Source organism: Erythrolamprus reginae, chromosome 1 (genome assembly GCF_031021105.1).
Source record: "Erythrolamprus reginae isolate rEryReg1 chromosome 1, rEryReg1.hap1, whole genome shotgun sequence".
NCBI lineage: Eukaryota > Metazoa > Chordata > Lepidosauria > Squamata > Dipsadidae > Erythrolamprus > Erythrolamprus reginae.
Window position 1 is genome coordinate 362,909,533 of NC_091950.1, and position 13,684 is coordinate 362,923,216.

At 43.5% G+C, this 13,684-nt stretch overlaps 1 protein-coding gene across 6 annotated transcripts in view; it reads left to right on the plus strand.

The window, feature by feature from the left end:
- The window catches only part of ESRRG (estrogen related receptor gamma), a 584,956-nt gene that overhangs the window by 405,247 nt on the left and 166,025 nt on the right, over positions 1-13,684 (plus strand). For all 6 annotated transcript variants that reach the window (XM_070734407.1, XM_070734406.1, XM_070734408.1 and 3 more), the window contains one exon: positions 197-612. In XM_070734407.1, coding sequence (XP_070590508.1) covers positions 197-612 — 416 coding nt within the window. The remainder of the gene's footprint in view (positions 1-196; positions 613-13,684) is intronic.

Below are 13,684 nucleotides of genomic sequence, written 5' to 3' on the forward strand. Positions count from 1 at the left end.
GTTTTATAATTTTTGTGTACAGCCAGTCTTTGCTACAGCTCTGTCATGCGCTTATGCTGATTACCTTCATGTAAAACAAGAGGTATTGACTAATGAATGAATGATGTACAATCTTTAGCTCTTGCAGCATGCCTTTAAAGATCATTGTCTTTAATGCACAGAAACCTCTTTTTCTCCCATTCTCTTTACAATGCAGGCTTCTTTGCAGAATGTCAAGCAAGGATCGACACATCGATTCTAGCTGTTCGTCATATATCAAGACGGAACCATCAAGCCCCGCCTCCTTGACGGACAGCATCAACCATCACAGCCCTGGTGGCTCCTCTGACGCCAGTGGAAGCTACAGTTCAACCATGAATGGACATCAGAATGGGTTAGATTCACCACCACTCTACTCTTCAGCCCCAGGTCTTGGGGGTAATGGGTCTGTCAGGAAACGATACGATGATTGCTCCAGTACCATTGCTGAAGATTCACAAACCAAGTGTGAATACATGCTGAACTCAATGCCCAAAAGATTGTGTTTGGTTTGTGGTGATATTGCATCAGGGTATCACTATGGCGTGGCTTCATGTGAGGCCTGCAAGGCTTTCTTCAAGAGGACAATTCAAGGTCAGTGCTTGATTACCCTTTTTCTCAGCTGAAGGAAACCACAGAGCAATTCTCTTTCCTCTCTCCTTCCTTTGTTTACCATGGGACCTTTTTGTACAATATGAATGGCTCAAATCATGCTTGTGCTAGGATCCAGTACAATCTGTTGAGATGGTTATGTGAGTAAAGGCTGCACAGTTTAGGTTGCCAGTTTTTATTTTGATATAAAATTATAGATTAATATGTTTTATCCATAGAAGCATCTTTCTTTCTTACAAGTCTTCTTTGGATTTCAAAGACTTTCTTTCCAAAAGTTAAGACAAATTTCCAGAAGCAACTCCTGATATTCTCCGTCATGTATATCTTAGCCTTTATTTTGTCTTGTGTGTGTGTGTGTGTGTGTGTGTGTGTGTGTTAAAAGCATATTTGAACAATAAGATGACCAATTCCAAAATACATTTTATAATTTAACACATACTTCTTTGATGCTAGCTTAGCAGATAAGCCTTGTAAGTACTTTTACATATTTTAGCTAAATTTTAAAATATTTCTAGTGATTGCTATTCTACTATTAGTGCTGATATGCTTGCACATTCTCCTAAGTTCATTGTGATTGTTCATTCATCCATTGTCTTCGTTTCCACAAGATGTTAAGCTTTAAATCATACTTTATAAAGAGTAATCATTAGGATAACATAATCCACTAAGTCAAAATCAAATAAGGTATGGTATAGCTTATCATATACTGTATGAATCAAGTTATTGTGTGATTTCTTATGTTTTATTTATACAATAATTTCATGTCCTACCTTAAGTAGTTCTGTTTGTAGAAGTGGCACAGTTTGAGTATTAAAGGCTATGATGGGATCAAGAATTTTTTTGGCTCTTGTACCCTCAAGCAATTATGCTAGCTCAGACATCCTATGAGTAAAAGTGCAGAAATATTGTCAGAATTCAGGCAAGTTCTTATGTAAAATTGCCAGAAATCACATAATAATAGGAGATTTTAATGAAATCTCATTAAATTTGACAAAACAACAACAGTTGGAAACTACCTTGGAAGTCTTGTAGTCCAACTCCCAGGAGATCTTATACCAGAGTTGTTTGTTTGTTTGTTTGTTTGTTAATCAATCCATTAATTAATTAATTAATTAATTAATTAATTCATTCATTCATTCATTCAACCAACATATTTATATGCTGCCCAACTCTGGGTGGCTTCCAGCAAATAAAAATAATTTCTAAAACAATAAAAACAGATTCAAAAATAATAAAAACATTCATTAATAAACCCAATTAAAACACACATACTCAAACTAACATTCCTCATTTAATGGCCCTGAGCCTGCCAGAACAGCCAGGTCTTTACAGCTTATTGGAAGGCTGGCTAGATAGGGAGAATACAAATCACTGGAAACAGTTGGTTCCATAGGGTCGGGGCCATCACCAAGAAGGCTCTCCTCTGGGGACCCCCCCAGCCAAAATTGTTTGGCTGATGGGACCAGGAGAAGGCCAACCCTGTGGGTTCTTACTGGTCGTGGGGAGGTATGTGGCAGAAGGCAACCCTGAAGGTAATCTGGTCCTAAAGCCATGTAGGGCTTTACGTGTAATAACCAACACCTTGAATTGCGTTCAGAGACTGACTAGCAACCAGTACAGCTTGCACATTGTGATACAACATGTGATGCTGTCGTGATGATGTGTTTGACACCCCTGCCTTATACATTCTGGACAAATGGCAATTCAGTCTCTTCTTAAAAGCCTTCAGTGATGGAACACCCACAACTTCGTAAGGCAAGCTGCTCCACTGGTTCTCACTGCTAGTAAATTTCTCCTTTGTTCTAGGTTGCTTCTCTCCTTGATTAGTTTCCATCCATTGTTTCTTGTTTTGCCTTGTGATGCTTTGGATCCCCTCTTCTTGGCAGTGTTCAAATATTGGAACACTGTTATCATGTCACCCCAGTCCTCTTTTTCACTAGAAATACCCTATTCCTGCAACCATTCTTCATATGTTTTAACCTCTATCCCTCTAATTGTCTGTGTTGTTCTTTTATGCACTGTTTCCAGAGTCACAACATCTTTTTTATAATATGGTGACCAAAACTGGGTGCCATATTATAAGTTTACTCTTGCTAAAGCTTTACAGAGTGGTACAAGTACAATTCATTTCTCCTTGGAGGGAGGAGTCGACAGTCAGGATGGGTTGTACTCGCTCGTCAGAGGTGTGTCTGAGTCATAGAAGTATAAAAAGGCTGGAACCGCCCACAGGCCCAGTTTTTCGACTCGTTTCTAACAGAGACACCTCGTGGCAGCACAACCTATTTTGTCTGTGACTCCTTATAAATAATCTTCATTGGGTTAGTAATCCCAAATTTTGATCAGTTTAAATTGGTCCTGAGGAAGCAGTAGGGTGCGGTGGCCTTTTGGTACAGCTCTATCTGCTGGTGGGTATGGCCCTGGGTCCTCCCCACCCCCTGGCTCTTTTTGTCTCCTTCAGCCGTTAGGGCTGCCATGGAGCCACTCGCAGGCAAGCCTTAAGCCTGGTGAGGGATCCTGTCTGGTTACAGTCTGATCCCCTTTGCCAACGTTCCTCCTAGCCAGAACGTGCGAGCCCTCACAGTGGCCTCTCACCCCAGGGCTGGTTACAGCTCTGGTGTTGTTGTGTTATTTTACCTTGATTTTCCTCCCAGGGAGAGCCGGCTTCTGACTCCGTGCCAGGTTTTCCAAAAGACTCGGGAGAGAGAGAGAGAGAGAAAAAGGCCGGATAGCTTGTGACACAGGAGAAATTGCCTGTTTACCAAATTCCAGGCCTCTTCTATCAGGCATTAATTGCTCACCAAGTGACTGAACGAAGCTTTAAGCCTCTGTAGATTTTTATTTCGGGGCTTTTTGTTCTGCATAATTGAGACTATTTACTAGGAAGAGAGATTGTCCTTCTTAGCATTTCTCTCATTCGGCTTCGTTTTAACAGTCCCAAGCAACTCTAGGCCCCAAGCAACTCCAGGCCTTTGCACCATTTTCTGGCCTAATCCTATGACGGTCTCAGTCGTTTCCCAAGTGACTGGGAACTCCTTGACCAGGCTTTAAAGAAGGAGTAAAATCATAGATTAAGGAATTCTTTCCTTTCCAAAATTAGGGGCTAGGTTATTGTTAATATATTTAGCCTTTTCCTTGCACCTTTTCCTATTCACCTTTATTCTATTTTACTTTTCCTCCTCACAGACCCCTGCAAGGGGACTTTGCCTTCCTAAATTTTCCTCTGCCTTTTATCCCTTTTCCCTCTTTCTATCTGTCCTGCCATGGCAGACCTAGCTAAAGCAGAACTGGGTGCCATATTATAAGTGTACTCTTGCTAAAGCTTTACAGAGTGATACAAGTACTATTCATTTCTCTCCTAGATCTTTTTGCATCCTCAGATAAAATAGATTTTGGATTATTGTTCAGTTTTCTTAAGGATAGTATGTGTTAATCTAGGTTATAAAATATTGAATAATAAATAAACCAGTAATTAGATCCCATTTGAAATATGTAGAGTTTCAGTTTAGTTGCTTCCTATTTCACTGTTTAGAACATGATTACTAATGAAAGTTACTTCTTGGTGCTTAGTTATAAAATAGCAGTAACAAGAAAGAAAATGTTCACCAGACTAAATGTTCACAAAGACTGAATCTTTATTGTATGTCAAGAAGTAGTGATGTGTACACTACTTGAAAACGTCTTAGCTAGAGTTCTGAATAGTCATTCAGAATTTAAACCTGATCAGCTCTCATACCCTTCATGTTCTCTTTCAATGCCACTGTCACAGAAGAGGGGGAAAATATTTTCTTTTATCTGTAGCTCTCCTGGTGTCTGTTGATAATACATACTTGTTTACATTCTCTGCATTCCTACTGTCCCATTTTGGTAAGCCTACCAAATCAGGCTAGAATTATCCAGCCACTAATCAAATATTGTCAGTCTAATACATGTTTATAGATTCCAGTATATCTTTTGTATAATTGTTCAGTTAAAAAAGAACCCAAAAGTCATAAGATTGTTTTTAATGTGGCCATCTAGCTGACATTAACCCAGAAAAATAACAGAACAAACCTCAAAACAAAAGAAGTATTGGGAAACTTTCTTAAGACTGTTTGTCCATCTCACCTAATATTATTTACTCTGACTGGCAACAGTTATCATGGAAAGATCTGCCATCAGCTGCTACCTGACACTTTTAGCTACAGAAGCTATGCATTGAACCTGGGACTTTATGAATGCAAGACATATGTTCTGTCATTGAGCTACGATTTCTCCCCACTAAGCTGCAGAAAATCCCTGCAGAGAACATGTTGCTCTTGATAATTCAAGCACAGGCATCAAAAATAAAACAGAGCACAAAACAGGTCACAATCCAAATCCAAACCGGTCTGGATAAGATTTCTTCGCAGTTCTAAAACTAACAGCCAATGACCACATAGCACTGAACATTCACGCAAGACTTCCCAGAGAAACGTCTGCCTAGTTATTCCAGACAGAGTTTTGATCCTTAGGGGTAGAAATAATAAGAACATAAGAACATAAGAAGAGCCATGCTGAATCAGACCAAAGCCCATCAAGTCCAGCATTCTGTGTCACACAGTGGCCCACCAATTGTCCATGGGGATCTTGAGCAGAAAGAGAAGGCAAGACCCTCCATTTCCCTTGACCCCCAACAAATGGTACTCAAGGGAATCCTGCCTGCTTCAACCAACATAGAGGCGGCACATGGACATCCGTTTCAATAATAACACTGATTAGAGGCTTGAGCCCAAGTTATAGCATGCTAAGTGCAGAATAACACGAAACATATTGAATTCTCATTGTTTATTGAATAAAAGTTGTGTTCAATAATGGGTATGGATAGAAGCTTTAGTTCATGTATTTATGGATAGATTTTTAAAAGCATGGGATTATACTATTTTATTTTATTTTTATTTTATTTATTTATTTGTCAAGCATGTACAAGGTGGTAGGTATTGGTATAAACATAAACATTAGCAAAGTAGATACGTTATGTAAAATTATTGTTTTATAGTTTGGGGCATAAGGTGAAAAAGATAGTTGAATCATCTGATTGTTATTCCTATTTAACTAATGTGTATGTGTGAATGACTGTGAGACAGGCAGGCAGGCAGCTCATTCAGGATTTAAGCATCAAACAGCCTTGATGCTCTTTGAACTTGGTTGATTGCTCACAGACATTAACCAGTATGATAATCTCTAGTTAGGCAATGAAACTTCAGCAAGCAAGCAACCAAGTTCAGACCATCAAGGATCCCATCAAGGATCATTTGTTTCTTGAGTTGTGATAGTTTCTGCCAAATTAATTGCCTGTATTTGGTCGACTTTTATTTCTCTGAAAACAAAAGCAATGAACCAAATGAACTATAACCTATCATAACATCACAAAAAGAGTGACTGTATCCAGGCCACGTGAATTTGCATGGTTTAACCTAAAATTCCTACAAGGAATACAGTGATCCCCCGCTCTTTGCGAGGGTTCCGTTCCAGGACCCCCCGCAACGAGCGGGTTTTCGCGAAGTAGCGCTGCGGAAGTAAAAACACCTTCTGCGCATGTGCAGATGGTGTTTTTACTTGGGGGCGGCGCGGGTGTTTTAAAACGTCCCCGCCGAGATGGGGGGCTCGCTAGCACCCCCCTAACCCGGGTTGGGGGTTCGGGGGTGTGCTAGCGAGCCTCCCATGTCGGCGGGGATGTTTTAAAACACCCGTGCCACTTTCCAACGAGTCCCGAAGACAATGCGTTTGTCTTCGGGACTCATTGGAAAGTGGCGCGGGTGTTTTAAAACATCCCCGCCGACATGGGAGGCTCCCTAGCACACCCCCAAACCCGGGTTGGGGGTTCGGGGGTGTGCTAGGGAGCCTCCCATGTCGGCGGGGATGTTTTAAAACACCCGCGCGACTTTCCAATGAGTCCCGAAGACAAACGCGTTGTCTTCGGGACTCATTGGAAAGTGGCGCGGGTGTTTTAAAACATCCCCGCCGACATGGGAGGCTCGCTAGCACACCCCCAAACCCGGGTTGGGGGTTCGGGGGTGTGCTAGGGAGCCTCCCATGTCGGCGGGGATGTTTTAAAACACCCGCGCCACTTTCCAATGAGTCCCGAAGACAAACGCGTTGTCTTCGGGACTCATTGGAAAGTGGCGCGGGTGTTTTAAAACATCCCCGCCGACATGGGAGGCTCCCTAGCACACCCCCAAACCCGGGTTGGGGGTTCGGGGGTGTGCTAGGGAGCCTCCCATGTCGGCGGGGATGTTTTAAAACACCCGCGCGACTTTCCAATGAGTCCCGAAGACAAACGCGTTGTCTTCGGGACTCATTGGAAAGTGGCGCGGGTGTTTTAAAACATCCCCGCCGACATGGGAGGCTCCCTAGCACACCCCCAAACCCGGGTTGTGGGTTCGGGGGTGTGCTAGGGAGCCTCCCATGTCGGCGGGGATGTTTTAAAACACCCGCGCCACTTTCCAATGAGTCCCGAAGACAACGCGTTTGTCTTCGGGACTCATTGGAAAGTCGCGCGGGTGTTTTAAAACATCCCCGCCGACATGGGAGGCTCCCTAGCACACCCCCGAACCCCCAACCCGGGTTTGGGGGTGTGCTAGGGAGCCTCCCATGTCGGCGGGGATGTTTTAAAACACCCGCGCCACTTTCCAATGAGTCCCGAAGACAACGCGTTTGTCTTCGGGACTCATTGGAAAGTGGCGCGGGTGTTTTAAAACATCCCCGCCGACATGGGAGGCTCCCTAGCACACCCCCGAACCCCCAACCCGGGTTTGGGGGTGTGCTAGGGAGCCTCCCATGTCAGCGGGGATGTTTTAAAACACCCGCGCCACTTTCCAATGAAACGCGTTGTCTTCGGGACTCATTGGAAAGTGGCGCGGGTGTTTTAAAACATCCCCGCCGACATGGGAGGCTCCCTAGCACACCCCCGAACCCCCAACCCGGGTTTGGGGGTGTGCTAGCGAGCCTCCCATGTCGGCGGGGATGTTTTAAAACACCCGCGCCACTTTCCAATGAGTCCCGAAGACAACGCGTTTGTCTTCGGGACTCATTGGAAAGTCGCGCGGGTGTTTTAAAACATCCCCGCCGACATGGGAGGCTCCCTAGCACACCCCCGAACCCCCAACCCGGGTTTGGGGGTGTGCTAGCGAGCCTCCCATGTCGGCGGGGATGTTTTAAAACACCCGCGCCACTTTCCAATGAGTCCCGAAGACAACGCGTTTGTCTTCGGGACTCATTGGAAAGTCGCGCGGGTGTTTTAAAACATCCCCGCCGACATGGGAGGCTCCCTAGCACACCCCCGAACCCCCAACCCGGGTTTGGGGGTGTGCTAGGGAGCCTCCCATGTCGGCGGGGATGTTTTAAAACACCCGCGCCACTTTCCAATGAGTCCCGAAGACAACGCGTTTGTCTTCGGGACTCATTGGAAAGTGGCGCGGGTGTTTTAAAACATCCCCGCCGACATGGGAGGCTCCCTAGCACACCCCCGAACCCCCAACCCGGGTTTGGGGGTGTGCTAGGGAGCCTCCCATGTCAGCGGGGATGTTTTAAAACACCCGCGCCACTTTCCAATGAGTCCCGAAGACAAACGCGTTTGTCTTCGGGACTCATTGGAAAGTGGCGCGGGTGTTTTAAAACATCCCCGCCGACATGGGAACCCCCAACCCGGCTTCTGGTAGAAGCCTTCTCTCTTTTTTTTCGTGCGCTTGGTGAGGAAAGGCAGGCGGGGAGGAGGCGACGGGGCCAAAGGGGGCCGAGGGAAGCTCGGCTGCGGTCGAGAGAGAAACGGCTTGGGCTCGCCGCAAGAAAAAAAAGAGACAGGCTTTTAGTTTTGGCTGCGGGGGGAGGGAATCCCGCCGCAAGGTAAGCTTCGGGGCGGGCGGGGCCCTTTTGTGCCAGTCGGGGAGGCGGTGGCGGCTGCAGCAGAGGCGGGCGGGGGAGGCCGGCCCGCCGGAGGGGCGATGCGGGCGGCGGAGACAGGCGAGGTCCCGGCCGCCCCCCGCCCACTTGGCCCCAGACCGGTGCAGCAGGAAAGGGACGGAGAAGGCTCACTGGCAGCCCTTGCCCATCGCCGCGCCTTCGCTTCCCCCCCTCCCCCGCTGGATCCGGCAGCGTGCTGAGGGGAATTGCCGCGGACTGGAGGCAGTGAGGCAGACCGGCTCCGAGGCGAGCGGCCGGAGCTGCGCCCTCCTTCGCCCGCCAGGTGAGGCGAAGGCGAGGGGCGCACGGCTGCAGCGAGGAGCCGAAGATCCGGGCGGGGAAGACCCAGGGAAGGTTCCTTCGTCCGCCTAGCAGCTGATCTGCTCGGCAGCGCAGCACCAGCGAGGAGCCGAAGATCTTCGGCTCCTCGCTGCTGCTGCGCTGCCGAGCAGATCAGCTGCTAGGCGGCCGCTCGAGAGCAAGAGGGGGAGAGATAGAGAAAGAGAGAGAAGGAAAGAAAGAGATGAGAGAGGGAGGAAGAGAGTGTGAGAGAGGAAGAAGCAACATAGAGAAAGAGGGGGAAGACCCAGGGAAGCCTCTGCCCGGCGGGGAAACTCCACCATCTACGCATGCGTGGAAGGGCACGCATGCGCAGATGGTGGAGTTTACTTCCGGGTTGAAAAATCGCGAATTACCCTGTTCGCAATGGTCGGGGACGCAATAACCGGGGGATCACTGTATATTATTCTCCTTGCTCTTTCTGCATCTATTTCCATGATTGTAATCCCGTTTATTCAAAATGTATTGCTACTCCTCTCAATTTATATCTTACCCCAAACTATGATGACTTCACATCATAGAAAAGTGAAAACTAGCAAGTTCTAAAAATAGTACATTGATTTTTAGAGCTTGTCAATTTTATCGGTGTTCAGTAGTAACTTGAAAAATGGCATGTTTTAAATAAAGAAGTACGTAAATAAAATTCAAATTTTCTCTTTACAGGCAGTAAGCACAAAACAGAATTATATAATTCTAGGGTACAAAGCTCTAGACTTAACAGAGAAAGATGTCCCTTTATTACAAAATGCTAATTCCATAGGACTAGCTTTGCCTAATTAAGAGAGACTTGAACTTACGACCTTTTGTGTTGTAGTGACCAGTTAAAGTTGACAGTAATTTCAGTAGCAAATCATGATACAGGTATATTCACATTCTTGGGCATGTCAAAAGACTAATTAGATAGAACTAACAGAATAATAAATAATGGAAATAACCTTGTATCATGAAAGCCAGTGGATAAATTTACATTCCACATAACATGCGAAATGGAACAGTTCTCGTAGCACATTTAACATCTGATCTTCTAATCGGCCTCTTAAATGTCATGGTAGCTTGTTCCTACTTTTTCCAGATGCTCTAAACCCAATCTACAGTTGATTAGACAAGTTGATGTGTGTGTGTATTGTCAAGAGTTATGAATGCAGAAGGTAGCCAACTAGCCATAGATTAAAAACTATAAGTAACTGAATTCTTCAAAGAAAGAAAACACTGTAACAGGCTTTCTTGTAAGAAATATACTTTACTGTTCTTCGTAGCAAAAAGTGTTTCTTTAAATAAACTATCACTTTTGCTCTATGTTATAAACACTTTAACTGTTAACCAATATAACAAACCATCTATAATATTAACATACAACTACATGTAACTACTACATAACTTCCACAACTACTACAATTACCACAATTATTACAACTACCACACCCATGCAAGGGTGCATCTTTCCTTTATATGGTTCCCAACCAATCAGGTTGCAACACAATTAGTAAACCTATGATTACACACCATTGCTTACATCATCCATTACCATGGTTACAGACCATATTCCTGCATTGTAATATCTCAGGATGTACTAACTCCTGACCAGTGAGTGTGACAGAAAGAATGGGAAAGTCTTCCCCAATCTAATTTCATCTAGATATATTATACAATTTTTATGCTAGATGAATTGGTGTTATGGCATGTGCAGCTGGAGAAGGAATGGGTGAGAATCAGAGGTGGACTGGTTCGCTCAAACTGGTAGCGACCTGCTGGTGACATCATGATGACATCACGGAACCGGTTCAGTCGGTGCCAGTCCATGGGCCCCGCCTTCTTTTTAATTTTTTTAATTTTAAAAAAAATTGTTTTAAATTAAATTTCTTTTTTCTTCTGAACATGCACAGAAGTTGAATTTCTAACATTGTTCATGCACTCACCATCTTGTTTTTGGCTTTTTTTGGGTGGGGTGGGGCATTTTTTCCGATGTGTGCATACACCTGCGCGGCCACAAGGCACAGGAGGAAGCAAACTGGCAGAGAGGCAAGTTAAAACTCAACCCTGGAGAGAATGTCAGCAATGTCACAGCAATGTCAGCAGCTGCGAGAGCTATCATGGGCTTCCCTAAATACGCCCATGTCACACCAACACTCCGCAGTCTGCATTGGTTGCCGATCAGTTTCCGGTCACAATTCAAAGTGTTGGTTATGACCTATAAAGCCCTTCATGGCACCGGACCAGAATATCTCCGGGACCACCTTCTGCCGCACGAATCCCAGCGACCAGTTAGGTCCCACAGAGTTGGCCTTCTCCGGGTCCCGTCAACTAAACAATGTCGTTTGGCGGGACCCAGGGGAAGAGCCTTCTCTGTGGCGGCCCTGACCCTTTGGAACCAACTCCCCCAGATATCAGAGTTGCCCCCACCCTCCTTGCCTTTCGTAAGCTCCTTAAAACCCATCTCTGTCGTCAGGCACGGGGGAATTGAGACTTTCCCTCCCCCTAGGCTTATAAAATTTATGTATGGTATGTTAGTATGTATGATTGATTTTTAAATTGGGGTTTTAAATTAACTTAAACTTAAATATTGCATTTGTTTACATTGTATTATTATTGCTGTGAGCCGCCCCGAGTCTGTGGAGAGGGGTGGCATACAAATCTGATTAATAAATAAATAAATAAATAAATAAATAAATAAATAAATAAATACATGGTTTCCTAGGGAAACAGAACATTCCACAGAGGGGGTCAAGACAAGAGAGTTTATAGTCCTGAACTGGGTAGGGGAGAAGGAAAACTTTCAGAGTAACCTCAGCCTAGAATTTGCCAGCATATATCTGTTAGAAGATTATAGCTTTACTCTGGTGAAATTCTGTCCATTAGCTGTCAGCAAATAAAGAATTGAACTCAATTGAATATTTCAACTGAACTCAACTGGATATCACTGTGTCATCTTTCAGGTTAGGCCTCATTTTTGAAGTTTACCACAGCTTGAGGCGTCTCAGATATAAAATCTCAAACTTGGCAATTTTGTAGGAGGAAATAGCTAGAAGCATAACCATTCTTCGAAGCTTATTCAGGGAGGTGGGTTTTGAGCTTGAGAACTCTGGAGTGCCATTAATGGCCAGTTATTGATACCTGTATTTGTTTTATTTTGTACCTTATCATTTTGCCAGATCCAGATTAGTCAAATTGCTAGTTTATAATGAATAAAGCCATGGTAATTAGTAGGTTCACTTCCTATACACCCATAATCTTAGTTCTTCATAGCCACTCCTACACGTATAAAATATATGGCATATGGATATTTATTTATTTATTTATTTATTTTATTTGTTCAATTTTTATGCTCCCTTCTCCTTAGACTGTAGCCAAATAACACTTTTTAATCATTGCAGATGGCAGGCATACTAGAATTGGTTTATGGTATGGCAATTCTGATCTCCTCTTTACCATTCTAATTAGAAGATCTTCATTAATTTTGTGAGTGTTGGACAAATGGAATCCTACATCTGAGAGGAGAAGGAATTTGATTCACCAATAAACGAATTTCCCTACTGAGATAATAGTTCTTTGACAATCCAAGTACTATATTTATTAAGTATGATATAAACAGCTTGTGCCTAAAAGCGCAGGAACAGTGAGTCAGAACATTCAAAATTTGTATTTTCCATATGATCCAGATTTGTATGTGTATTTTCCATACAATCCATCCCAATTACTTTCTGTACTATAGCTCTGTGTCAATTGCAAATCTGAGACTGTTTTCAAAGTTAGTCCTGTTTAAGCTCATTGTTACAGTTCATTCAGAAAGTATTGTCATGTAACTCATTGAGAAACATAGAAACATAGAAGACTGACGGCAGAAAAATACCTCATGGTCCATCTAGTCTGCCCTTATACTATTTCCTGTGTTTTATCCTACAATGGATATATGTTTATCCCAGGCATGTTTAAATTCAGTTACTGTGGATTTACCAACCTGTATTTTATCTTACAATGGATATATGTTTATCCCAAGCATGTTTAAATTCAGTTACTGTGGATTTACCAACCACGTCTGCTGGAAGTTTGTTCCAAGGATCTACTACTCTTTCAGTGAAATAATATTTTCTCACGTTGCTTTTGATCTTTCCCCCAACTAACTTCAGATTGTAGTATAAAGTAGAAAAAATGTTTCCCTCTTAGTTGGTGCTGCCCCATTTAAGCTCTGTGAGTCTGTGATCACCCTTCATGTGTTTGCAAGCTGATATATTGGAAAGAGTCTGGTGTTAGAGGAATTAAATTAACTTACTGATAGAGTTTGTTGTCTTGCATGTGGATTACTTCATTGGTTGCAAGAACAACACTGTTCTTCATGCAAGAAAGGGCAGTGTTTCCATGGCTTGTAAATCCCTAAGAGATGGAACCTGGGGAGATAATTTATTGTTAATCAGATAATACCCTGTCAAAGCTATATTGTTATATAATGTTATATTGTTTACGGCAGCCTTCCAGATGAATAAGACACATCATCCTCATATATCTTTATGAGGTGTAAAGAGAATGCTGATTAATGTAATTCAAACTATCTGAATAACTGGTATGTAGTAATTTCCAAGTAGTTTTCCAGACAAAATTTCATACCTTACCTTGAGATTAGAGATGGGTTCCTATGGGTATGGTCAGGTACGCAGAGCCAGTAGAAAAATTTTGAATTTTTTTCCCTTCTGGGCTCTGGGTATGTTTTTCCTATCGGAGTAAATGAGGTTGAATGTGTATATTTTTAGAAGAGTTGTGCATGTGTGTGTATGTATACATACAAATACAGTTTATATAGTAGATA